Source organism: Thamnophis sirtalis, unplaced genomic scaffold (genome assembly GCF_051295495.1).
Source record: "Thamnophis sirtalis isolate CommonGarterSnake01/CBP01778 unplaced genomic scaffold, rThaSir2_p1.2 scaffold_5, whole genome shotgun sequence".
Classification (NCBI taxonomy): Eukaryota; Metazoa; Chordata; class Lepidosauria; order Squamata; family Natricidae; genus Thamnophis; species Thamnophis sirtalis.
Window position 1 is genome coordinate 35,744,823 of NW_028261385.1, and position 22,576 is coordinate 35,767,398.

The 22,576-nt window shown below is 41.6% G+C and overlaps 1 protein-coding gene across 3 annotated transcripts in view; it reads left to right on the forward strand.

The window, feature by feature from the left end:
- The window catches only part of FAM169A (family with sequence similarity 169 member A), a 35,759-nt gene extending 13,534 nt beyond the window's left edge, over window positions 1–22,225 (forward strand). For 2 of the 3 annotated variants that reach the window (XM_087715647.1, XM_087715649.1), the window contains exons 2-13: window positions 9,495–9,631; window positions 11,423–11,522; window positions 12,411–12,496; window positions 13,196–13,367; window positions 15,474–15,653; window positions 16,479–16,607; window positions 17,373–17,488; window positions 18,895–18,949; window positions 19,454–19,574; window positions 20,206–20,371; window positions 20,489–20,704; window positions 21,323–22,225. In XM_087715647.1, the coding sequence (XP_087571773.1) occupies window positions 9,495–9,631; window positions 11,423–11,522; window positions 12,411–12,496; window positions 13,196–13,367; window positions 15,474–15,653; window positions 16,479–16,607; window positions 17,373–17,488; window positions 18,895–18,949; window positions 19,454–19,574; window positions 20,206–20,371; window positions 20,489–20,704; window positions 21,323–21,808 (1,964 nt within the window). In that variant the 3' untranslated portion in view covers window positions 21,809–22,225. The remainder of the gene's footprint in view (window positions 1–9,494; window positions 9,632–11,422; window positions 11,523–12,410; window positions 12,497–13,195; window positions 13,368–15,473; window positions 15,654–16,478; window positions 16,608–17,372; window positions 17,489–18,894; window positions 18,950–19,453; window positions 19,575–20,205; window positions 20,372–20,488; window positions 20,705–21,322) is intronic. The other variant, XM_087715648.1, reaches the window with a different exon arrangement.
- The last annotated feature ends 351 nt before the right edge of the window (window positions 22,226–22,576 follow it).

Consider the following 22,576-nt stretch of genomic DNA (forward strand, 5'->3'; position numbering starts at 1 on the left):
GTGCACTGCAGGAGAGTCCAACCCACCCCGGGGGTTTTTCGCCCAGGGATTCGGTACCATCAGTTACCATCGGACTTTTCTCTCAGCATCAACAAACCTACGACCTTCACTGGATCCAGAGATCGTCAAAAATCTGGCGTCACGAGGCACCAGGATGCGTGGCCAAGGAAAAAGATTCCTCAGTCCCAGGGCAACCAGGCTAATTTAACCCATTGCTTGGACTCTCCAACAGTGCACAGAAAAGGACCTTTCAGGTAAACCAATGGTCAATTCATTCTCATTCATATATTCTTTCTTTCTCCATTTCCCCCCACTCTCTCTCATATTTTAGGTTCTGTTTTCTGTTCTATTCTTAAAATAAAAATGACAAAACTTTATGTAGTAACAGATGATTGCCCTTTTTTGAGGCAGTCAAAAATCCCGATAGAAACTTCAGCTGTGATGATCTCCTCCTTTTTGTTAAATGCTAATTTTTTTTCTTATGTTTTAATCAGTTTGTGTAAACATGTTTTTAACTTTAAATTGGTTTCTGTTCCTTAATTTGTTAACTATTTTAGGAAACTTAAAAGAAAATACTTTTAAAATATATGATGGCTAGATGAAAAGATACTTGTGAATTGTACTTTAGTTGTAACCTGTTTGGGAGAAAAACAAAGTATTTGTGTGTGTGTGTGTGTGTGTGTGTGTGTGTGTGTGTGAATGCTCATCCAGTTTACAATTTCCTCTTCAATCCTAGCTTAGTAACTTTTTTAGAAATGAAATGCATAACATCTGGAACATTGTTGGCACATTTTGTTTGTTATTTTTTGTTATGGCAAAATGTCCCATTGCGTTTTCTGTCTCTAGATTAACTGGTCCATAGTTTGAAATGCTCTCCTGGTATGTGTGAACCCAGCCTTTTATATTTCTACTGAAGTCCTTTAAGTGATGTTAGTCCGAGGGTCAGGCAGTTAATCTTAAAGGTGGGCCTTCTATGCTATGGTGGACTTTTTAGAACTCTGATTTTGGAGGTCCTTGCTTTAGCTTGCATTTCTTTACAGCAATAGCAATAGCACTTAGACTTATATACCACTTCACAGTGCTTTACAGCCTTTTCTAAGCGGTTTATAGAGTCAGTATATTGACCCCAACAATCTGGGTCTTCATTTTACTGACCTCAGAAGAATGGAAGGCTGAGTCAACCTTGAGCTGGTCAGGATCGAAGGAATTGAACTCCTGGCAAACTAGCTTGCAGCAATACTGCATTCTAAGCACTGCACCACGATGGGCTCTTAATTTTTTATGCAGCTTTATGTAGGCATTTTTATCTTTTATGTGTTTGATGGTAACTGCCATGTGCCTGTTGCTGCACATTCTATTGTTTTTATTTTGTTATTTCATTTTGTTTCTAAGAAAACTTAAAATAATATAATGTATTTCAAATAAACAATGATGGAGAGCAGGAGAATACAGATGTTGCTTCTTCACGTGAAACAATGTGTTATTTTGTTGTAACGTATACAATAGGCGTCAGGGTGAAAAGCAAACTTAGTAACATTTTTCTCTTGCTGTATTTTTGAAAAACATAATTATTTTACTAGCAAATTTGAACCTTAATCCGTTTTTTGTTAAATTATTAAATTTTGGGAAATTATTTTACGCAAATATCTAGATGGAAGATTGCAAAATAGATGTGATGTTACTTTGATTTTTCATGGATACCATCAGAGATGGATTCCTACCGGTTTGAACCAGTTCAGCTGAGTAGATAGTAACTCAGCTGCCCATACCCCCAAACCAGTTTTATTGGCAGCGCCATAGGCGATGCCCTCTTGTTTTTTGGTTCTGCGCATGCGCAAAAGCAATTTTTCACTACTGCACATTCATGCGTAGCAGACATCAAGTGTGTGTGAAGAGCGTGTGTGCCCGACGTGCGTCACTGAGAGAACCTGCAGTAAAAGAATCCAGAACCCACCCCTGGATACCATCCCCAATCTCCATAGGTTATATAGATTGTTATAATCAAATTTATATACAAAATAATACAATTAACTGGTGCAGTAATTAAAATGTTGTAGTGGGACTGGAAAGTCCCACTGAAAAATATCTCCATTTAACTGTGAAACTCATTGGAAGGTATTTTGCAAACCACTGTCAGCTGGCATGGTTGATGTTGGTGAGGCTTCAGTGAAAGATAATTTCATATACCCTGCTATCGGCTCTTTAAAGGAAAGGCAGGATATAAAAGAGCTCTAGAAAAAATGGAGTGGATTATCTGAGATCATGTAGATCTAGCTACAGAATGGTAAAACAAGGCACAGGGTTTTTTATGTCCTTAATTTGAGCTTGCAGATTAAACAAACATAGTGTCACGCCCCACTCCATTCCATAATTAGGAAAGAAAACCAAGAGACTCCATGGGTTGGAAATCCAAAGTACTTTTACTAATTACAAATGGTAAGCGAGCAGCAGTGAAGCAAAATCTGAATAATATGGCGCGAAAGCAATTGATATATAGCAAAGCCCGTTCCCCCCCCTTAGGATCAAAGCTCCAGTCCAATCATAAGTCCTTCAAATGTCAGGTGTGAGATAACTTCAAAAAGACAGGCCAAGATGGAATGTGAAGGCCGTTGATGCAGGCGGGAAACATGTAGGCATGCGCAATCCCAACGACTGGTACATCCTAGAACATTCCTCCAGCAGTCCTCCAGCACATCAATTAAAACCCTCCCACATACACGCCCCCCCCCATCCCGTTTCATGGCAGCTGAAGCAGCAGCAAAGCAGAAGCTGACATCCGGCCGTCCCCCGGAAAAAAGGCTGTCAGGCCTGGAAAAAAAAACAAACAAACAAGACAGACAAATAACAAACAAACAAGAGAGGGAAAGGAGAAAAGTCAAGGCCTGTCGGGATAAGAAGCATAAAATTTCCGCAGTAAGCGGGGGGCACGAACGTGGGACTTATCAACCCACTCCGTGTGGGAGGGGGGAAAATGTTTCCAAGCCACAAGGTATTGGATGCGATTACGGTGGCGACGGGAATCCAGAATGTCCCGGACTTCAAAATGACGGTCGCCATCAATAAGTAACGGAGCAGGTGGAGGGTCATCTGCGGGCCGTAGGTCGGAGACTCGAACTGGTTTGATGAGGTTGATATGGAACACCGGATGGACCCGGTTGAGATGTTTGGGCAATTGCAAACGAACAGAAACAGGATTGATAACTTTCACAATTGGGAAAGGGCCAACATACTTGGGACCCAATTTCTTTGACTTTTGTGTAGTATGCAAGAATTTTGTGGACAAATACACTAAATCTCCAACGTGGTACTCATAAGGCTGAGAGCGTTTCTTATCAGCCTGCTTCTTATGAGCCTTATGGGCAGCGTCCAAGGTGGAAAGAGTGAGGGGCCAAAGGCGACTGAGACGTTCACTCCAGTCTGCAACGGAAGGAACCTGAGGCTGGGCCGTAGGCAGTTCGGGGATAGGAACAAAATCCTGGCCGTAAACGACCCGGAAAGGGGTGAAACCCGTGCTGGAGTGAACCGAATTGTTATAAGCCACTTCAGCATGCGGCAACAAGTCCACCCAATCGTCCTGTTGATAATTGATGAAACAACGTAAATATTGTTCAAGAACGGAATTAGTACGTTCACAGCCGCCATTAGTCTGAGGATGGTAGGCGGAGCTAAGGCCCTGGGCGGAGCCAATGCGCGTGAGGAACTCTTTCCAAAATTTAGATGTGAATTGGACTCCACGATCGGAGATAATACGGTCGGGGACCCCATGCAAGCGGTATATGTGAGAAAGGAATAATTTAGCCAACGCCTTGGCGGAAGGAATCTTGTGGCAAGGCACGAAGTGAACTTGCTTGGAGAACAAATCAGTAACCACCCAGATGACGGTGTGCCCTTGGCTCTCGGGAAGCTCCACAATAAAGTCCATAGAAATCTCCTTCCACGGGGCAACCGGGCGGGCGACAGACTGCAGAAGTCCGTGTGGTTTCCCCGGCGGTTTTTTGGCGGTAGCGCAGACCGGGCAACTGGAAACATAAAGTTCAATGTCCTTTTTTAAAGAGGGCCACCAGAATTGTCTCTTCACGAGGTGCAAAGTTTTGACGAACCCAAAATGACCCGCCATCCTGGAGTCATGCGCGCGACGAAGGACCATAAGACGTAGGGAAGCGGGGATGTACAATTTAGCACCAATCCACGGTAGATCGTCCCTCATGGTGCACTCGTCCCGATGGTTCAGGAACCAGTCGTCTTGAGGAAGAGCTGCCTTGAGGTCAGAAAGCAGATCGTGAGGCACGTCCTTTTGAGCCTTGGTCTGTTGACGTGTGAGCACCGGAGCTGCCAAGAGCGGTTGGACGATACTCAGTTTGGAACAATTATACTGAGGTAACCGGGACAAAGCATCGGCCATGAAGTTCTTTCCGCCCGGGATATACTTTAGAGTGAAATTGAAACGGTTAAAATATTGGGCCCAACGCATCTGCTTTGGGGAGAGACGGCGCGGTGTGCGCAACGCTTCTAAATTCTTGTGGTCAGTCCACACTTCAAATGGGTGCTTAGAGCCTTCAAGGAAGTGGCGCCAAGTAGCGAGGGCCCAACGGACTGCAAAAGCCTCTTTCTCCCAGACCGCCCAGCGCCGTTCCGTGTCAGTGAGTTTACGTGAGGTGTACGCGCAAGGTTGCAAGTTACCTTGGTCATTGGCTTGTAGCAGAACAGCCCCAACGGCGACATCACTGGCATCCGCCTGGACAACGAACGGCTGGTCGAGATCAGGATGTTTAAGAACTGGTTCAGCTGCAAAAAGGCGTTTAAGCTTTTCGAAGGCTGCCTGGCATTCCATGGTCCAGTCCAAAGGCTTACTGGGTTTTGGTTTCGGGTCGCCTTTAGTTTTGAGCAAATTAGTAATGGGTAGAGCAATGTCGGCAAAAGAGGGAATAAATTGACGGTAGAAATTAGCGAAACCCAAAAATTTTTGCAACTGTTTACGAGTTTTGGGAGCGTCCCATTCAGTGACCGCCTTCACTTTTTCAGGGTCCATTTCAACGCCATCAGGGGAGATACGATAGCCCAGATAGTCAATAGTAGCTTGGTGAAACTCACACTTAGACAACTTGGCATACAGGTTGGCAGCACGGAGCTTTTTCAAAACAGTGCGCACCAGATTGACGTGGTGGTCGTAAGTGCGGGTATAAATGAGGATATCGTCCAGATATACGATAACGCCCTTATAGAGGTGGTCGTGTAGGATCTCATTAATAAATTGCATGAATACAGCAGGAGCCCCCTGTAGGCCAAAAGGCATAACCCGGAACTGGAAACAACCAAGAGGGCAGTTGAACGCGGTCTTCCATTCGTCCCCTTCCTTGATGCGTACTCTATAGTAAGCTTCTCGCAGGTCCAATTTTGTGAAGATGCGTCCCTTCCCCAATTGTGCCAATAAGTCCTTCATCAAGGGTAGTGGGTAGAGGTTTTGAGAACAGATGGCGTTAAGATTCCTAAAGTCACAACATAAACGAAGAGACCCATCTTTCTTCTCACGAAATAGCACAGGGGCCGCCACCTTGGGTCGGGCCGGTTCAATGAAACCACGTTTCAAATTTTTGTCAATGAAAGAACGCATCTCCTCCATTTCCCTGGGTGACATGGAGTAAATGCGGGGTTTTGGGAGTTTGACCCCGGGCAAAATGTCAATGGAGCAATCAGTAGGCCTGTGGGGGGGTAGAATGTCCGAAGATTGCTCGCTGAAGACTTCCTTAAGATCCAAATATTCTTTCGGAATTTTCTCCTCTCCTGCAATCCTCTCCTGCCCCCTAGCGGCCACCTCAGGAACGTTAGTGACGTCAGGCTGGGTTGGAGAGCCCTCCCCCACTGGAGGCACTTTGGAGCGAATACGCAAGCGGCCTGTCCGCCAATTTATGTGAGGGTTCCATTTCCGGAGCCATGGGATGCCTAAAATAAGTGGTCTGTCCATGCCAGGTGCGACCACAAAAGAGATTAATTCAGTGTGGGTACCCATTGTCATTTCCAAAGGCTCAGTAAAAAAATGGGCGGGCCCCCCCCCTGCAATCGATCCGTCTATCTGGCAAAAAACAATAGGGGTTTTCAAAGTGCGCAATTTGAGGCCTAATTTCTCAACCATGGCTGGATTGATCATGGACCGGGAACAGCCGGAATCCAGTAATGCTAGGAGGGTGGCAGGTGTTCCCTCAGGAGGAACTTTTAATTCAATAGGGAGTAGAAGGGGCCCCTTGTTTGAACTCACCCAGCGAGGTGAAGCGTCGTCATCTGAGTCATCAGAAGAAGAGTAGTTAGCATCCGCGTCATCCTTCAATGGTTGGGCAAGAGGAGGGGGGTTGGTTTCTCCAGCGAAAGCTGTTTCCCTCTTTTTCTTTTCAGGGCCTCTTGCAGGCTTCTCCTCACGTCTGGGAGGGGGTTGGGCAGAGAGGGGTGATTTCGCCCGACAGAGGGGGGCGGTATGGCCAAGCTTGCCACAGCGAAAACATGTTAAAGGTCTGGAGGAGCCAGAAGGGGGCTCTCTCGCGTCGCCTCGGCGTTTGGAAAGCGCTTGAGTAGCAGGAGGGGGGAGGGCCTTGGCAGCCCTTTCTTTCCGCTTCCTTTTTTCTTCAGTGGCATAGCGCAGACGAATTAAGTCAAGCTCAGCGTCAGCAGCATGCTCAAACCAAGTGATTAAGCGTCTCGGCAGGTTACGATTAACACATTGTTGATAAATTTCAGGGTTTAAGCCTTCAGCAAATCTGTCCAGCATCGCATCCTCCCCCCAGCCTCTCATGTACTGAGACAGACATTGAAATTCCTGGATGTATTCGGCGACAGGCCTGTCGTCTTGGTCAAAAGTTAAAAACTTCAATTTGTTTCGCTTCTCAGTCAACGGGTCATCAAAACGTCGACGGAAAGCTGCCATAAAACGGTTAAAATTCCCCAAGAGGGGAGAACCAGACATATGCAAAGCAGTCGACCACGCAGCCGCCTCACCATCCAAAGACAAAAGGACCATTCTGACCCTTAAAATGTCAGATTCAAAGTCCCGGCCATAAATCTCCATGTAGTTAAAAACCTGCATAAGAAAGGAGGCGAGGCTAGCAGAAGCCCCATTAAAACGCACAGGCAAAGGAGGGATTTTAGCCATACGATGTCTTCGGGGGGGAGCCTGGGGTGGAGGTGCTCTTTGATCAGCGAAACCTCTAGCCGCAGGGGGTGATACAGGCCGAGGGGGGGGGTGGGGGAGAATCCTGGCGTGGGTAACGTTGCCAATTTCTCCAGTCTCTTTCCTCCTCCCCCCTCCTGTCCTCCAAAAATGTTTGACTCCAATAATCAGGTAACTCACTCCGCTGGGGTCTTCTCACGGGGCCCTGGTGCTGATAATTTCCCCATTCCGCGTCATCGCCTCTTTGGCTCCAATATTCATGGAACTCACCCGCCTGAGGTTTTCTCACGGCCCCTGGCTCCAGCGAAGTTTGTTGAGGTGGTCTTTGGGTGAGTCCAGCATTCCAGCTTGTCTCTATTTCTCTTTGCCCCACTGAAGTTGACCAACGGGGTAGGGGGGAAGGTTCAGGCTGACTGGAAATTTGCAGTTGAAATAAATCTTCGTGCAAAGGTCAGTCAGAGGGGCTGGGCTGGTGTAAAGAAAGGTCGGGAGGTCCCAGTTCACTGGAATCCGTCCCTCCAACGGCGCCTTCCTCCTCTCTGGTCGGAGAAGACATTATTTCCCTTCTCGGTAGACGTAAAATCTCCTGGAAAGGGATATTTTCAGATTTTGCTTCTTGTCACGCCCCACTCCATTCCATAATTAGGAAAGAAAACCAAGAGACTCCATGGGTTGGAAATCCAAAGTACTTTTACTAATTACAAATGGTAAGCGAGCAGCAGTGAAGCAAAATCTGAATAATATGGCGCGAAAGCAATTGATATATAGCAAAGCCCGTTCCCCCCCCTTAGGATCAAAGCTCCAGTCCAATCATAAGTCCTTCAAATGTCAGGTGTGAGATAACTTCAAAAAGACAGGCCAAGATGGAATGTGAAGGCCGTTGATGCAGGCGGGAAACATGTAGGCATGCGCAATCCCAACGACTGGTACATCCTAGAACATTCCTCCAGCAGTCCTCCAGCACATCAATTAAAACCCTCCCACATACACGCCCCCCCCCCCTTCCCGTTTCATGGCAGCTGAAGCAGCAGCAAAGCAGAAGCTGACACATAGTAACTAATTTTGCACTATAATTCTTGGCCATTAGGGGAACCAATAGATTTTGCTTTCCAAGTCATGAAATGGAAGTAGGGAGAATATAGTTAAATAAAGATTATTATCAATTGCATAATAACAGAAGAACTGATTTTCCCCCAAACTTAAATGATGTTACAAAATTTATTTTAAAGGTAACAAATGCATTTTTTATATAGAGGGTATTTTATTTCTCTTGTATTAATGAAGCTTAATACAATTTTTTCAGCTCTATGTTTGCGTTTTGCATTGGCTTCAGTTGGTAATTTTGATCTGATTGTCACTGTCACAGATATAGTTGGTTGAAAATTGGGTTGGATAGTGTGAATGGAATGTTTTCTCTGCCTGATATAGAGATACATTCTGATAGAATAAGATTTGAAGATAGATTTAATTCCTTGCGCAAGGAGAATTAAAGAGTTGATAATTTATTTTAAGTCTTTTCCCATTTTATAAGTGCAGGTTAAATGAAAATCAAGTTAATATGGAACAGATGGAATATGTGATTCAGAGTAGTAAGAACAAACATAGAGCTACTAATCATGTTAATGATTTAGTCTCTATCATGATACAACTCTTACCTGCTTCTTTGGCATAGATAGTCCTTGGCTTATGTCCATTCATTCAGTGACTGTTCAAAAAGGCAGTAGTGCTGAATGAGCAGACTTATGACTAGTTCTAGCTATCACAGCATTCCCATGGTTGTATGATTACAATTTCTGACATTCCCTGCTGGCTTTCCACAATCAAAGTCAGTGGGGAAGCTGGCAGGAAGTCAGATGTTAATCATGTGAGATCCTCGCTTAATGAGTGTAACCAACACTGTTGAAACTCCTGTCCCTAACGTAATGTGTTTTATTATCAGGTAACATGATGTGTTTTATGATCATGTTGCTTAGCAATGTTCATTCCAGTCCCAATTACTTTTGTAAACTGAGGACTACATGTATATCCTCATGAGCTGCTGTATGAATACTTTAGATAACATGTTCTGAGTGGGTACAAAAATGAGTGGAATGGTATACAGTTTTCTTTTTAACTTATAAGTAGTTTTCTCCAATTTCGCACCTTGAGGATGTGTTGGAACTAAGTTTCAAACCTAACCTGTAATTGCTAAATATGTTACAATTCCTAAACATCTGGAGACTATCAGTTTGGGTAGGGCTACTCTGATGTACATATAACTTTTTAAAATTCCATGTGGATTCCTAAGATGAAATGATTACGGTAATAATTATGTATGTGTTTGTGGACTCTCCCAAAGGGATGGCCTTCCCTGTGGATCTCCTGGATAACTACAGTCATGAAGATCTGGAGAGTTCTGGAGAGGATTATCTATCTGAACTTAGATGTGGAGATCCAGAAAATCCAGAATATCTCTCTCTTGTTGATAATATCAAGGTGAGATTGGAATCATAGCGATTTCAGGGCATGAGTCTCTCTCTTTAATGTCTCTTGGTTCAAGAATGTACTGTGTCAGCAATTCACAGATCAAAATCAGAGGTGGGTTCCTACTGGTTCGCACTGGTTCGGGTGCACCTGGTAGTGATAAAGGGACCTGGGTTGGCAAACTGGTAGGGACAGCAGGCTGGCCACACTCCCAAACTGGTCTCCCGCTCGCCGCTCACCACTCGTTCGCCCACCTGACGCGTTCTTCGGATGGCAAGCTAACCGGAGCTGGGAAGTGGCTGGTTGGCAAAGAACCCTCTCACTTTGAGTGCCGGAGGATCAGAGGCTTCTTTTCTACCCAGCCACTGGCTGCAGGGTGCTGAAAAAGTCCTCTAGCTGGTGAGAAGAAAGCTGTGCATGGCGGCAGCGATGGAGGACTTTTCGCCGCCTTGTGGCCAGCAGTTGGATGGAAAAGAAGTCTCTTGGCTTCCAGGTTCAGCATCAAACTCAGTCCCTTCACAGAGTTGCTTTTCTCCATGCCCGAGAAAGATCAGAAGGCGCGGAGCAGCACCTTTCCCATAGCCCATGATAGCCCTTCCTGTTCCCTACCTGCTTTTTAAACCCTACCTCCGTGAAGGGAGCTCCAAAGGGCGCTGCCTTAAGGACACAGCTGGCATAGCCACCTAGAGGTAAGAAAATGACTGCTGAGGAAAGGAGCATCCCCCCCCCATGCAAGGGGGGCTCCTCCCTCCCACCTGCCTCGGCAACTCCGATTGTGCTCATGTATCCTTGCATGGAGGAGTGGAGCACGCTGAAAGTGTGGGAGGGACAATCTGGCAATTTGGTGATAAGGAGGAAAGCTCTATCCCTTCCCTGGGGAAAACCCCTGAACCCATTTTTGGGTCAAATATGGTAATGGAGAACATGTGCTTCATCAGTGACGTGGTCCTCTCAGCTTTGATTTACACAGGATTAACTCAATTGTTTGAGGTTTGTGTCAAGGCACCAAACCTCAGGCTAACCACACTGGAATGGATTCGCATTATAAATCAGCCATACATTTTAAGCTTGCATGGTATCCTAGCCCAACTCATGTGTCTTCAGACCAGTGCTGCAGAATCTCTGAGTGCCTGGACTCTTCTTAGTAGTTTTAGGTATCCTATGAATGAGCGTTGAGGCAGAAAAGGGGCTGCTTTGATGCCCTGTCCCAAATCCCACGTAGGAGACAGAACAAGTGAGGGGGAAACAGTTAAAGAAGGATCAATTTTAAGTAGCTTACAAATTCACTTTTCTGAAATAGGTGCACTTAGCTGCCTCTTTGAGAGCCGGTGGCCTCACCGGTGCTGCCGCCAGCTGGGCAGACAAAGAGAGCAGGTTGCGGCCTTGGTCTGGCGTGAGCTGCGAGCCTGGCCTGGGGAGGTGGGGAGCTGCTTGCCCGGGTGGCTTCTGCGACGGCCACGGGAGGAGTGTCTCTTCTCGCCTCTGATGGCTGGCGTACTGAGGCAGGCCAGGTGGGTTCCCCCCCCCCCCAAAGTGTCAAAAAGTCCCAATTTTTTTCCCCCATTATAATTTTTAAAAAAAATCCCAAAATTTTTCACCATCGGTTCGGTGGGCGTTGCTTGGCTGGGAGGCATGTGACTGCGTGTGCAGGTGTGCATAAGTGATGTCAAGTTGGCCACGCCCACTCAGTCACATCCCCCCACTAGCCATACCCACTAAAGCGGTGGTGAAAATTTTTGAAACCCCCCACTGATCCAAATGAATAGAATTAACAATGATGAACTTTTTCTCTCTCTCTCTCAGGTTCCAATTTGTTTGTCAACTGTAGGCTTTGTCCCCCTTTACGGCGGAGAAGAAAGACACAAAGTTCTTGCTTTATTTGCACCAGAGGATTCACTTGCAGGTTTCTCTTACATTTTGAATTGTAACAATGTAGCATTTTGATCTGAGTTATTTTTTTCCCCAGTTCCCATGTTGTATGTTGCTTTTGATAAGAAAGTTTTAGAAATACTGTAGAAATCATGATAAAACGGGGATGCAGTTGAAACTGGGCAAAGAGCCTTTTGGTGCGAATAGCTTCTCCCTTCCAGTTTTATAATGTTTGAAAGACTTGATTCAATCATAGATTGAATCATTAAATCAGATCTGATTCAATCATTTTGAAATTACCTGTTCAATCAAGCTTTGATTGAACAGGTAATTTCAGTGAATATAAGCCTGGAATTGAAGATTTAGGGTTTTCCTGAATGTTCTCCTTGTACATGAAAAAAGTAAATCATGTGTGAGTCTATGGTTAATTGTGATTTGTTCTTACAAGAGCAGACTGTCATTGGTTGCCATTTCGTTGCTATCATAGTACTGTCATTTTTCCTGGTGTATATACCTTTCCTTAATTTTAATTAGGGACTGATAGTTGATGAGGGCTTCCTTTGGTTCAAGTATGTACTATAGTTACTTATTCAAATAAGTAGTTTCTTTAAGTTTGATAATTTAGAAGTTGAGGTGGAACCCAATATGCTATTCTGTTCAGAAAAAGTCTCTTGCATGTAGAACCCACATATCTTTTGAAAATGAGCATATGATAGGATAACTTAGCTGGGAAGTGACTACTTCTAAAATGGGACCAATCCCAGATTTCTAAGAAATGCATATACTGTACACGTATTAAGTATTATAATTAAGAATAACACTAATGTGAAATATAAATCACTACAACCAATGATATTTACTAGGCATAATTAGAATTGAAAGACTGAACACATTCTTACTTTACATTCTTTTCCTCTTTGAGCTGTTGCCTTGTTTCTGGCTGATCAATGGTGGACTATCGATGATATTTTGAGAACATCATCTCCTTCTAGAGAAGGACTCCTACGGGTAAATAAAGTTGTACTTGTAGTAAAGTGTTCGATAATGAAATCTAAAGCTTAACATAAATAAAAGAAATATCTGGCTTATTCAAGTGTGCAGTCTGATTACTTTGAATAGAATTGCCTGTGTATACAGTTAAGCTGTGTCAAGCATTTTGACTTGTAGTGATGAGTAGTTTATAATATGGACAATGCCTCAAATAAGGATTTATGACTGCAATTGTTTTTTTTATTTCTAGCATCTCATAATTGATCATGGTGTCTAGGGCTGCTGGGTTTTGCAGTTCAGCTGTGGGTTTATTATTGTTTTACTATATAATCCAAGACAACTTCACTCAAATTATTTTATTTCAATGAATTCCGAGCTCTGAAGAATTAGCATTCCTATCCCAACATTATAGGATTTATGTTTTCTTTCTAGTCACTGTATCCTCACTTTTGAGCCACTTTCAATCAAGTTCATAATATAGTAGTGCCCTACTAGGTTTTTATCCACTCCTCATTTTTATTTTATTAATAGACATGTATATCTACTTTCTCCTAAACTGTTTGAGGTGCTTTAGAAATGTAAGCAAATTAACTAATAGCTAAAACCGTAATAAAAAATAAAACTCCATTCTATTTTCATTTTTTTGGAAGTATAAATGTGGATTTTAACTATATGAGACTTCTGGCTATGTTTACTAATTCATATGTGTTTTTGTAGGCGAAATCAATTGGGGAGAGAGTGGTCCTTTATGTGCTCAACAGAATAATTTATCGTAAACAAGAAATTGAGAAAAACGAGGTCCCATTCCTTTGCCATGGTAGCCATGATTATGCAAAAATTCTGTGGAAGAAAGGAATGGCTATTGGTTTTTATTCTATTAAACTGCCAGGTAAGACTATTCTTTCAATAAAAAAGTAATTTAATGTGAGGCAAAAAATAAGCCCATCTTTTAACGTCACTTGCAAAGAACTAGTCGATGTCCACAATTCCCTTGTATTTTTATTTTGGAAATGGCAAGGGACATTTTTACCCATTCAGTGTGACACAGACAAGAACATTCCTTACGAGCTGGTTGTGGTTATTAGTTATGATGATGGTGATTACTGCTGTTGGTGAACTGCTTATGAACCTATCCAAGAAGGTAGCATAAACTTGTAAATTTGCCTTTATAGAAATCACACAGTTCTAGGAACATAGGAAACATCTTTATAACAACATAAAATATATGGGAAAAGGTCATCCTTCAAATTTTCTAATTCAGAAAAAAAATATTTACACCTATCTTGATGAGTTTCATTTTATTGGCTCCAACCCAAGCTTTTACTACAGCTGTGCATTGATATAGCATTTGTCATACAATCTGACAGAGGTTTATGGAAGGTTTTGGGCTTCCATTCATTATTTTACACCCAGAGCATTGATATCAAGCTTCTCAGCACTGTATCTGTGATTAGTCATGTTGGTTCAGATACTGAGGTATGCTGGTAGCATTATGCACATTATGAGAATATAAGTTTATTTCACTTCTCAATATGGACACTCAAAGTTGGAAATCAATAAAAAAGAAATTAGAGAAGGAAATTAAATCCTTACAGATTAAGCCAGGGTTACCTCCTCAGATCTCAAATCTACTTACCCAGATTTAAATGCAGTTGAGCGACATTGATGTCACCAAACTCTTTTGCTAATTCTTGACATCGTAAATTAAATCCTATTTAAAGTTATAGGCTCATTTCCCTGTCTTTACAGATTGCTAAGAGATAGAACAGATCACTAAGTGTCTTGGTTCCTTTATTGCTATTCTCACATGGACTTTAATCTATTTTAATTGAGGGCTTCAATGCAGACTTCCCTTTCTTCTTTCTTATTGTAAGCAGAAAAAACCCTCCTTTGTTCAGTTTAAAATTGCAATAGTTTTAACAAGGCCATGTAATGAATGTCTAGAACCTTGGTGAATTAGTAATGACTGCTTGTTCTCTCTCTTTCTCCCCCTCCCTCCCTCCCCCCTTTTCTTAATTTCGAAGGAAATCAGTTGCCAAGTGCAACAAATTATATGGCCTTGACAGCTCTTAGAAACTTGATATTTGGCCAGATGGCCCTCCCTTCTGCCATGACTTGCCAAACCTTGGGGGAAGGTAAAAAGCAGATGGCAAGGGATTCTTTTGTTTTAGTTGCTGATATTTGGACCTTCTTGAATAATTTCGTTCAGAATTTTTAGACAGGTTAGAGGGTGATTTGCCTATTTTTGGAATTGTACGTTCCTATTAGGAGAGAGCAGTTTTGCCTAACCTGCTCCTTTGTTACTTGCAGGCTGGATCATCTCCATAGTAGGCTGCTTTCATACTACTTGCTCCTTAGTTTGCCAACCCTGATTGTATTTAGGGTTGACATCTGCATTCATGTCATCAGTCTGATAAGGCCTGGTCTGTAGTAGCTATGGTAGGAATAAGAAGATAACATCCTCCTCCCCTTCCTGATTCTTGACAAAGTTTAGCGAAGACTAAGATTTTGTTCCTGTATATAAAAAGAGATTTTAAAAACCCCAAACCAGACTATGATTTCATAATGCATAATCTGATCTTTTAACTTATTCTAATTTGAAGGATGTGAAGAGCCAGTTAAAAACTAATAGGCTCATTATGCCTACAAACTGTTATTGAATTTTGCTTCAGTTACATGCACAATAATCAGGACAGGTCCAGTGGAAAGGACAAAAGATCTCCTAATAATGATCTAAAATAATGTGATGGACTTTAAAGCAGGGTGATTGATTGCATGGCCAATACCATGGAGCCAACTATTGTTATTAAGGTTCAAAAACATATTTTAATCAGTCTTTTAAAGTTTAAAAGCTTATATGGATTTTATGCATTTTATTATTGTTGCCCAGAGCCCTATTTGAAAACTTATTTGAGGGAAATAAAATGCCTCAGGTATGTATGTATGTAGGTAGGTATTCTGAAATGCTAATTAGAATTGGCTGTTGCGTTTGCAGGGAGCATTTGTAGTGCCTTTCTTACTCAGAGCTACCAGCTTCCTGTTCTGGACACAATGTTTGTGAGGAAGAAACATCAAAGTAAGGACTTTGGCCTTCTGATGCTGGAAGATTTTGTGGATTCTTTCACTGAAGATGCCCTTGGTTTGCGTTTCCCTCTGACATCTTTCATGCGAACTGGTAAGACCTTCAGAATGTTCACTGTTTGAAATTTAGGAATAGAGTTTGATATTCTGAATGGATATTGCATATCTCAGTTATCAGAACATATTTCTCTGCATTCTTGCTATTATCACTTATTTTAGCTTCAAGTCCATCCTCATACACGCAAGAAACAAATATCTGAGAAATTTAGGTGAGGCCTGTAATCTGAAAGAACATTTTAAAAGGATTTCCTGAGTTTTAACATCCTAGGTCCGTGATGGCAAACCTATGCCATGCATGCTGGAAGTGGCACACAGAGCCATCTCTCTGGGCACGCCAGCCATTGCCCATTGCTCTTCTGGGTTCCGGCACGCACATGCCAGCTGGTCTTCGCATGTCGTGCAGAACATGTACACCAGAAACCGGAAGACCAGTTCAGCTTTAACTGGTCTTCCAGTTTCTGGTGCTCCCCCACGTGCGTGCACGCGCTCCCATTTTGGCACTTGGTGCTGAAAAAGTTAGCCAACACTGTCCTAGGTATTGAATTGCTTATACTGAGCACTCCTTTCATTGGTATATTAGGCAAGGCAAACATTTAGCAGTCCAAGAGCTATCTGTGGCTTTTGAAACGGTTCTACGCAACTAGGATAGGTGTACTGTATGTACCTGTTCTCTACAAACTGCAAAGTGCTCTTGTGCTTCTGTTTGTGACACGATTATGTGTTTTCAATGCTCCATTTAAAGCAAATGGTAAAATAAAAGTGTTGCCATATTTGGGGGGAGAGAATGGGAAGCTTGTAAAATAAAATAAAAACAAATCTGGATGGTTTACTGAATGAGTTCTATTTATCTTGCTCTCAGCTTGCCAGAAGTACTTTGAAAGGTATCCAGGGGATCGTGACCTTCTGTGGGAAATTGAAGGCATAGGCCACTGGCACCAGCGAACACCTATTGCTACTGTTTTGCAGAGAGAAAGTTTAAAACTCAAAGGTAGGAGGTATTAACATATAATGCAATTAGGCAAAAATAGAGACTGAGAATTTTCACTAGCCTGTGAGTGTTTTCCCGAGGTTCTGGAAAGGTATCTGGTTTTTAAGATCAGCAAAAAGAAACTTCCTTACAAACCAAGTTGTGGAACTGAAGGAAGATTGTTTGGGGCAAGGGAACCAGAGTAGATTCGTAGGTGGAAGATTATTGTGCTACCATAAAAAGTCTCAGCTTCCAGGTCTACGACAACTTGCTGTGGCTAACTCACAATGGGACAACTTGCCTCGGGAACCCACAGTGAGTTGCACTGCAACTCCAGTGAATTGTTCTGTAGAGAATTGGGACCATGGCGAATTGTCCAATGGTGGGTTTCAATTTATTTTACTACCGATTTCCCGCATGTGCGTGCACTTGCGGGACAGTTGTGCATGCGCAGAAGCGTCCGGGCATCCGGCCGTAGCCTCCCACTGCTGCCATTACCGGTTCACCCGATCTGGGGCAAACCGGCAGAAATCCACCTCTGGAGTTGTCCCATTCTGGCCCTCCACATGGACTCAGAGTTCTGTGCCTGTAAGGACTATTGTACACCTTTGTGTAGTTGACCAAATGGGGGTTTCTGTAATGGTTCTAGTGGAAAAGTAAATAGGGCCTACTCTTTTGGTATTCTTAAGTCTGCCCACAGAAAAAGGCAGAAAATAGTATCAACATATATGGGGGGATAATATTTTGTAATGGTTGCATTTTTATTTGTTTTCCCCTATGAACAAGAAGCCTTGCAAATAGAAGCGAACACTTCCCAGAATGAGGAACGGTTTCTGCACTCTTCCACAGATAACAGCCCATCGCATGAACAGGCAGTTGACCCCAGTGAAGCACACTTAAGTGTAGGTATAAAATAGCTTCCTTTGAATTATTTAGTACCCGCTCTGTGATCTATATGTATGCCTATGATTTTGTTAAATTTGCCTTTTCAAAATTCTTAATGTTTTTACTGAAGTAGAAAAATGGGAAACCTCTTACAATATCCAATTTAACTTGCATTGCTTTGTCCACTCCCCAGAGTTTATAATATTCTTGTGTAAATAAAGTATACATTTGGAATTAGACTTGAAGCAGTCACGTTTAGTGCTGCTTCTTTTTACGGGCTACAAAGAAAGCCTCAGATTGTGGTAAGCAGTGTTCTGACCTAGGCTTACCCAGCAGCACAAAGCTGAGTCCGAGTCCCGATAAACCCCTTTTATTTAAGTTACAGTGAATTCCTCTCCAGCAAAGCCCCGACTTTTCAAAATAGTTCATAATTAACGACCTTTATCAGGCTTGGACAGTGGCCAGGCTGATATCTTTCAGACTCCGCAATACTTGGCAAGACTGCAGGAATGAACAAATTGTCTCCTGCAAATACCCCTCCCCTTTTGGTCCTCTTTTATTCCCTATGGGAGGGGCCATTCACTGTCCACTTGTGGCTTTAGTCCCAAGTTGACCCTTATTCCTTAGCTGTTCCCTCATCTGGCAACTCTGCATACACTGGGAACAGGCTCCAGCGGTTCATCTGCCTCACTGATGCCTACCTCCAAAGGCAGCTGATAACTGTCAGACGGCCCTGGCTCAATCTCTGCCTCTGACGCAGAGTATTCCTCAGAGCCTTCCCCAGACTCCAGGACTGGCCCGTGTTCCTCCCCAACTTCCTCACTGTCTGAATCTGCCACCAGCTCCGCTGGCCGTTTGCGGGCCACAACAAGCCAGCAGAAAAAGGCAGAAGACAATTGAAAGTACATCCTGACTTTAATCAGGTTTCAGCAGTGTGTGACATTTCTCCAAATTAAACTGTCAAGAATCATTCGGAAATTGTAATTTTATAGGTGTGATTTTTCAATTTTTAGCAGTAAAAATGAGATCAAAGTTTTAATTCTCCCCACCATTGAAATCTATAAAAACCATACAGGAAAAAAGATTGAACCTCATTTAGCTATATTAACAATGTTTTCCTAATAGATTATCTCGGGCTGTACAGATGAGGGTTTTGGTGGAATATAGTTTAAACATTTTGAATTTCTCCTTCAGTTCTCTCATATATGTTAAATTTCCAAGGTTTTTAAAAAACTTTTTCTTCTCTCTTTAAATTCCACATTCATTTTAACTTTTTATATTGATGTTTTGTTTAATAAAGTAAAAATCAGTATGGATATGTAACTGAATGAATGGAAGAAATCTTTAGTAATGGTTTACTTTAAAGAGTTTTGGGTTTATGTTATGGATTTATGAAACTGATGGTAACTCTTCCTGTTTTTAGGTTGATGCCCATACAAATAAAGATGGCTTTGATGTATACGAAGGTACCTCTGAAGGTAAAAAATGCAGTATTGCATCTTTTTTGGAAAATATTCTTCATTTATTATTCACTTTGTTCATGAATGCCTATGATTAGAGGAAGTACTTCAAAAGGAAACTTATTAATTGAGGAGCCCTCAATTATTTGTGTGTGTTTTATAAAATATTCATTTATCTTTTCCCTACTCCCAAACTCCACAATTTGGGTTCGTTCTCCCTCTCTCTCTCTCTACACACACACACACACACACACACACACACACACACACACACACACACACACAGAAACACAAATTTATTTAGATTCTACAACTGCAGAAAACTTCAGAATATGGATGGAAAAATTCAAACCAATAGTAAGGTTCCATGTCATTGCTGTAAGGCTGGAGACAGCTGGACTGTGAATAGCTCCTAGTCATTAGTAACACATTGTTAAAGCAATTATATATTTTGAATTTGTCATATATTTTGGTATTATTTGTATACAAAATTAAGTTTTGAGGTGGTTTTTTCTTCTCCAGAACTTGTTCCTACTCGATCACGAAGCAATCATCTGAAACGTCCAAAGTTGGGGAAAAGAATGCAAGAACCCGAAGTTTCTGAAACTGAAGATATAAATACTTCTCAAACATCGGGAAACAGGTAGTATATGATTCAATACAAGTACAAATGAAAAAATATCTGAATAGGCCTTATACATATTTGCACAGAAAGACAGTATGTCATTTCACACTGAATAATATATATTTATTACTGTTAATCTGTGAAATTCAGGAAATGAATTGTAAAACTGCATGAAACCTAGCATCAGTAGCAGGGCAATACCTTTTATCAAGTTCAATCAAAGTAATAAAAAACAGTCTTGGAAGTTTTAAAGTTCTCCAGAAATCTTCACCAGGAAAGATGTTACAAAGAGCTCAGGATTGGTAAGAATAAAAGAAAGTTTAAATATTAGATGTGATATTTCACCTGTGATGACTATAAGTCATAACCCATCCCAAGTTGAGGATGGAAGACACTAGGTAGGTATTGTCAGTGTTGTGTTGCAAAATAGCATTCTTGGATTTCCTGGTCTCCAAATAATTTGTTCCCAGTATTTTTCCTGTGTGCTTGAATAACCCAGCAGATCTGAAGGTGCCAACAATTTTTCTTTGCCAGTAAATAATATATGTAACTTAATATAGTCCTAAAAATAAAATTGTGTGCATTTCAGTATTGCTAAGTTGCTGTTGGCTGCTTTATATGTATTTTTATTGTTTCTCCTGTTGCATAGATTGGATCCTAGTTCTCATGTATCTGAACATTCAGAAGAATTGATCGATGAGATGGAAGAAAAAGTAATGGACAGGGAGCAGGAAAAGTTAGTGGAGAATTCAAAACAATCAGTCCAAGAAACACTCCAGCAGTGTATTCCATCAGAGAAGCAAGATGATAGAGAGGTACGATGATATCTTTAAAAGTACAGATTATTTATTACTAGTATTTTTAATCTTCCCTCTGTGACAGCTGTCTTCCATAAGATCACACACCATTGCTCATGTGATTTTTTTTTTTAGGAAACAGATATAGAGCCAATTAATGGGGAGATAATGGAAAATGCTATCAAGGTATCAATAGTGACTGAAGGATCAACAACAAATGAAGCTCTGGATGGAGAGTCAAAGTTACAATCAGACAGTTCAGAAGAAACAACTTTAACTCTACTTGTCCCACTAATCCTTGATTCTTCAGGGAAATCCACTGAAGACAGTGATGACAATATTTCAGATAAGGTGAGGGAATGTTAAAACAATATTTTCAGACTATTTTACACCGGGCCTTTAATTTAATAGCTTTTAATACCAGGCAATGGATTTTATTTTGTTCTTCCAATACTTTGAATTTTAAGTTCTTATTTAAGTTGCAGTATTGGGGGGGGGGGAGTATCTTTATCACCGTTTTCCTTGTCCCTCTTCACTTTTCTTGTAGTTATTTCATGTGTGTTTCTTCTTATGTATTCATTTTAAACGTTGCAGTATGTTGAATGGAAGTTCATTTGGAAAATGTCCTGCTTTAACAAATGAAACAGTGTTTGCATTTCAGTTTACCCAACATGTAACAATTCCATTTGAAAACAACTGCTTCTGTCCATCTCTGCTTCTTCATGCATGCTGGCTTTTATATGGAGACTTCATACTTGTGTCATCTTTACTATTACCTGATTTTTCAGGTCATCTAAAAGTGAACATTTTAGATAACATATTTTAATAGAAATCTATGCCAGAAGCATTGTGAGAATGAATAAAGTAAAGAAGTATTCTTTGGATTAAAAGCAACATCTATGATATTACATTTCTTAAGAGTTTTGTACGTAATATTTGACTTACAGTGGTGCTTCCTTCCTTCCTAAGGTAGAGAATTTGGCAGATTCTGAGCTGCCAGCAGAAGAGGAGCAGGTTACACAAAGGAAAAGAGGAAATGCCGATCCTGTTTCAGCAGCAGAAAAAGAATCTTCTAATAATGGTCTTTCAAACTCAGTAGCAGGTGAAGCTCCAGAAGATGCCATTTCTGAAAATGTCTCTCCCAACACAACCTCTTCCTTGGAAGAGCAAAGCGAAGAGGGCGGATCAGACTCACCAGAAGCCCCTATTAATCTGGGTCAGGGGGCTCTGATGATGGTGGAATTGGAGGACATCTCTTACCAACAACATTCTGAGGGACAAAAGAACCAAATGGATGAACAGTCTGAAGAGTCAGCTGAACGAGTGTCTGAGAGAGCTGCTGACAGCAGTTCAGAAGAAGCAGAAATTGAGGTGCCTGTAGTAGACAGGCGGACCTTACGAAGAAAGGCTAAAGGATACAAAGGCCCACCTAAGAAAAAAGGAAAACTAATTTGAACAGAATTGTGGTCAATCTAAGTGGGAATGATTGCCATTTTCATTGTGTTACTTTCTTCACAGAAAAAGCTGTAAAATTACACACCACTTTAGGATACACATGTGTTTAAATACTGGAATCATTCCCAGTTTTTTATAGTCTCTTACTTATTTTGTTGTTTAACCACTACATAAAAGGAACCAAATTGACATGGAAGTAAATGTCTACTTTTGCTAAACAATAATCATAAAGACACCAGAAGTTAAAATGGGGGACGGTAACTATAAACCATTTATTTTGGAGATGTTGAAAGTCCAAACAGATGCAATTGTATTGTTAAGCTGCCTCAAGTGGTTATTTGAACTTCCTCGTGTACAATAACACATAATTTGTGAGGTGTCAGGCATTTTCTTCATCCTGAAATGGTTACGGTAATTGCACACCTTGATGCTTTTTCAAGCTTATCAGGGATAGGTATATATAATTACAGTCCCCCCCCCCCCCAAATCCTTTTACTGTTATTTTGTAGTAAATTTACAAGCCTGTTTTAAACAGAAATATAAAATACTTGATATTATTTGTGCTTAGCTTAAAATACCCTTCAACTTTTCTATGGATACTATTTACCCACGTTAAAAAAAACCCAAGATTATAAGATCCTAGCTAAACCTGAATCTTAAATTTGTATTGAAGTACTCCTGATTATTTTGCCAGTGAATAAACCTAATATATACATAGTAAAGTGAACTCTTTCAGAGTAATTGTAGATTAGACCATCATAAAAACTT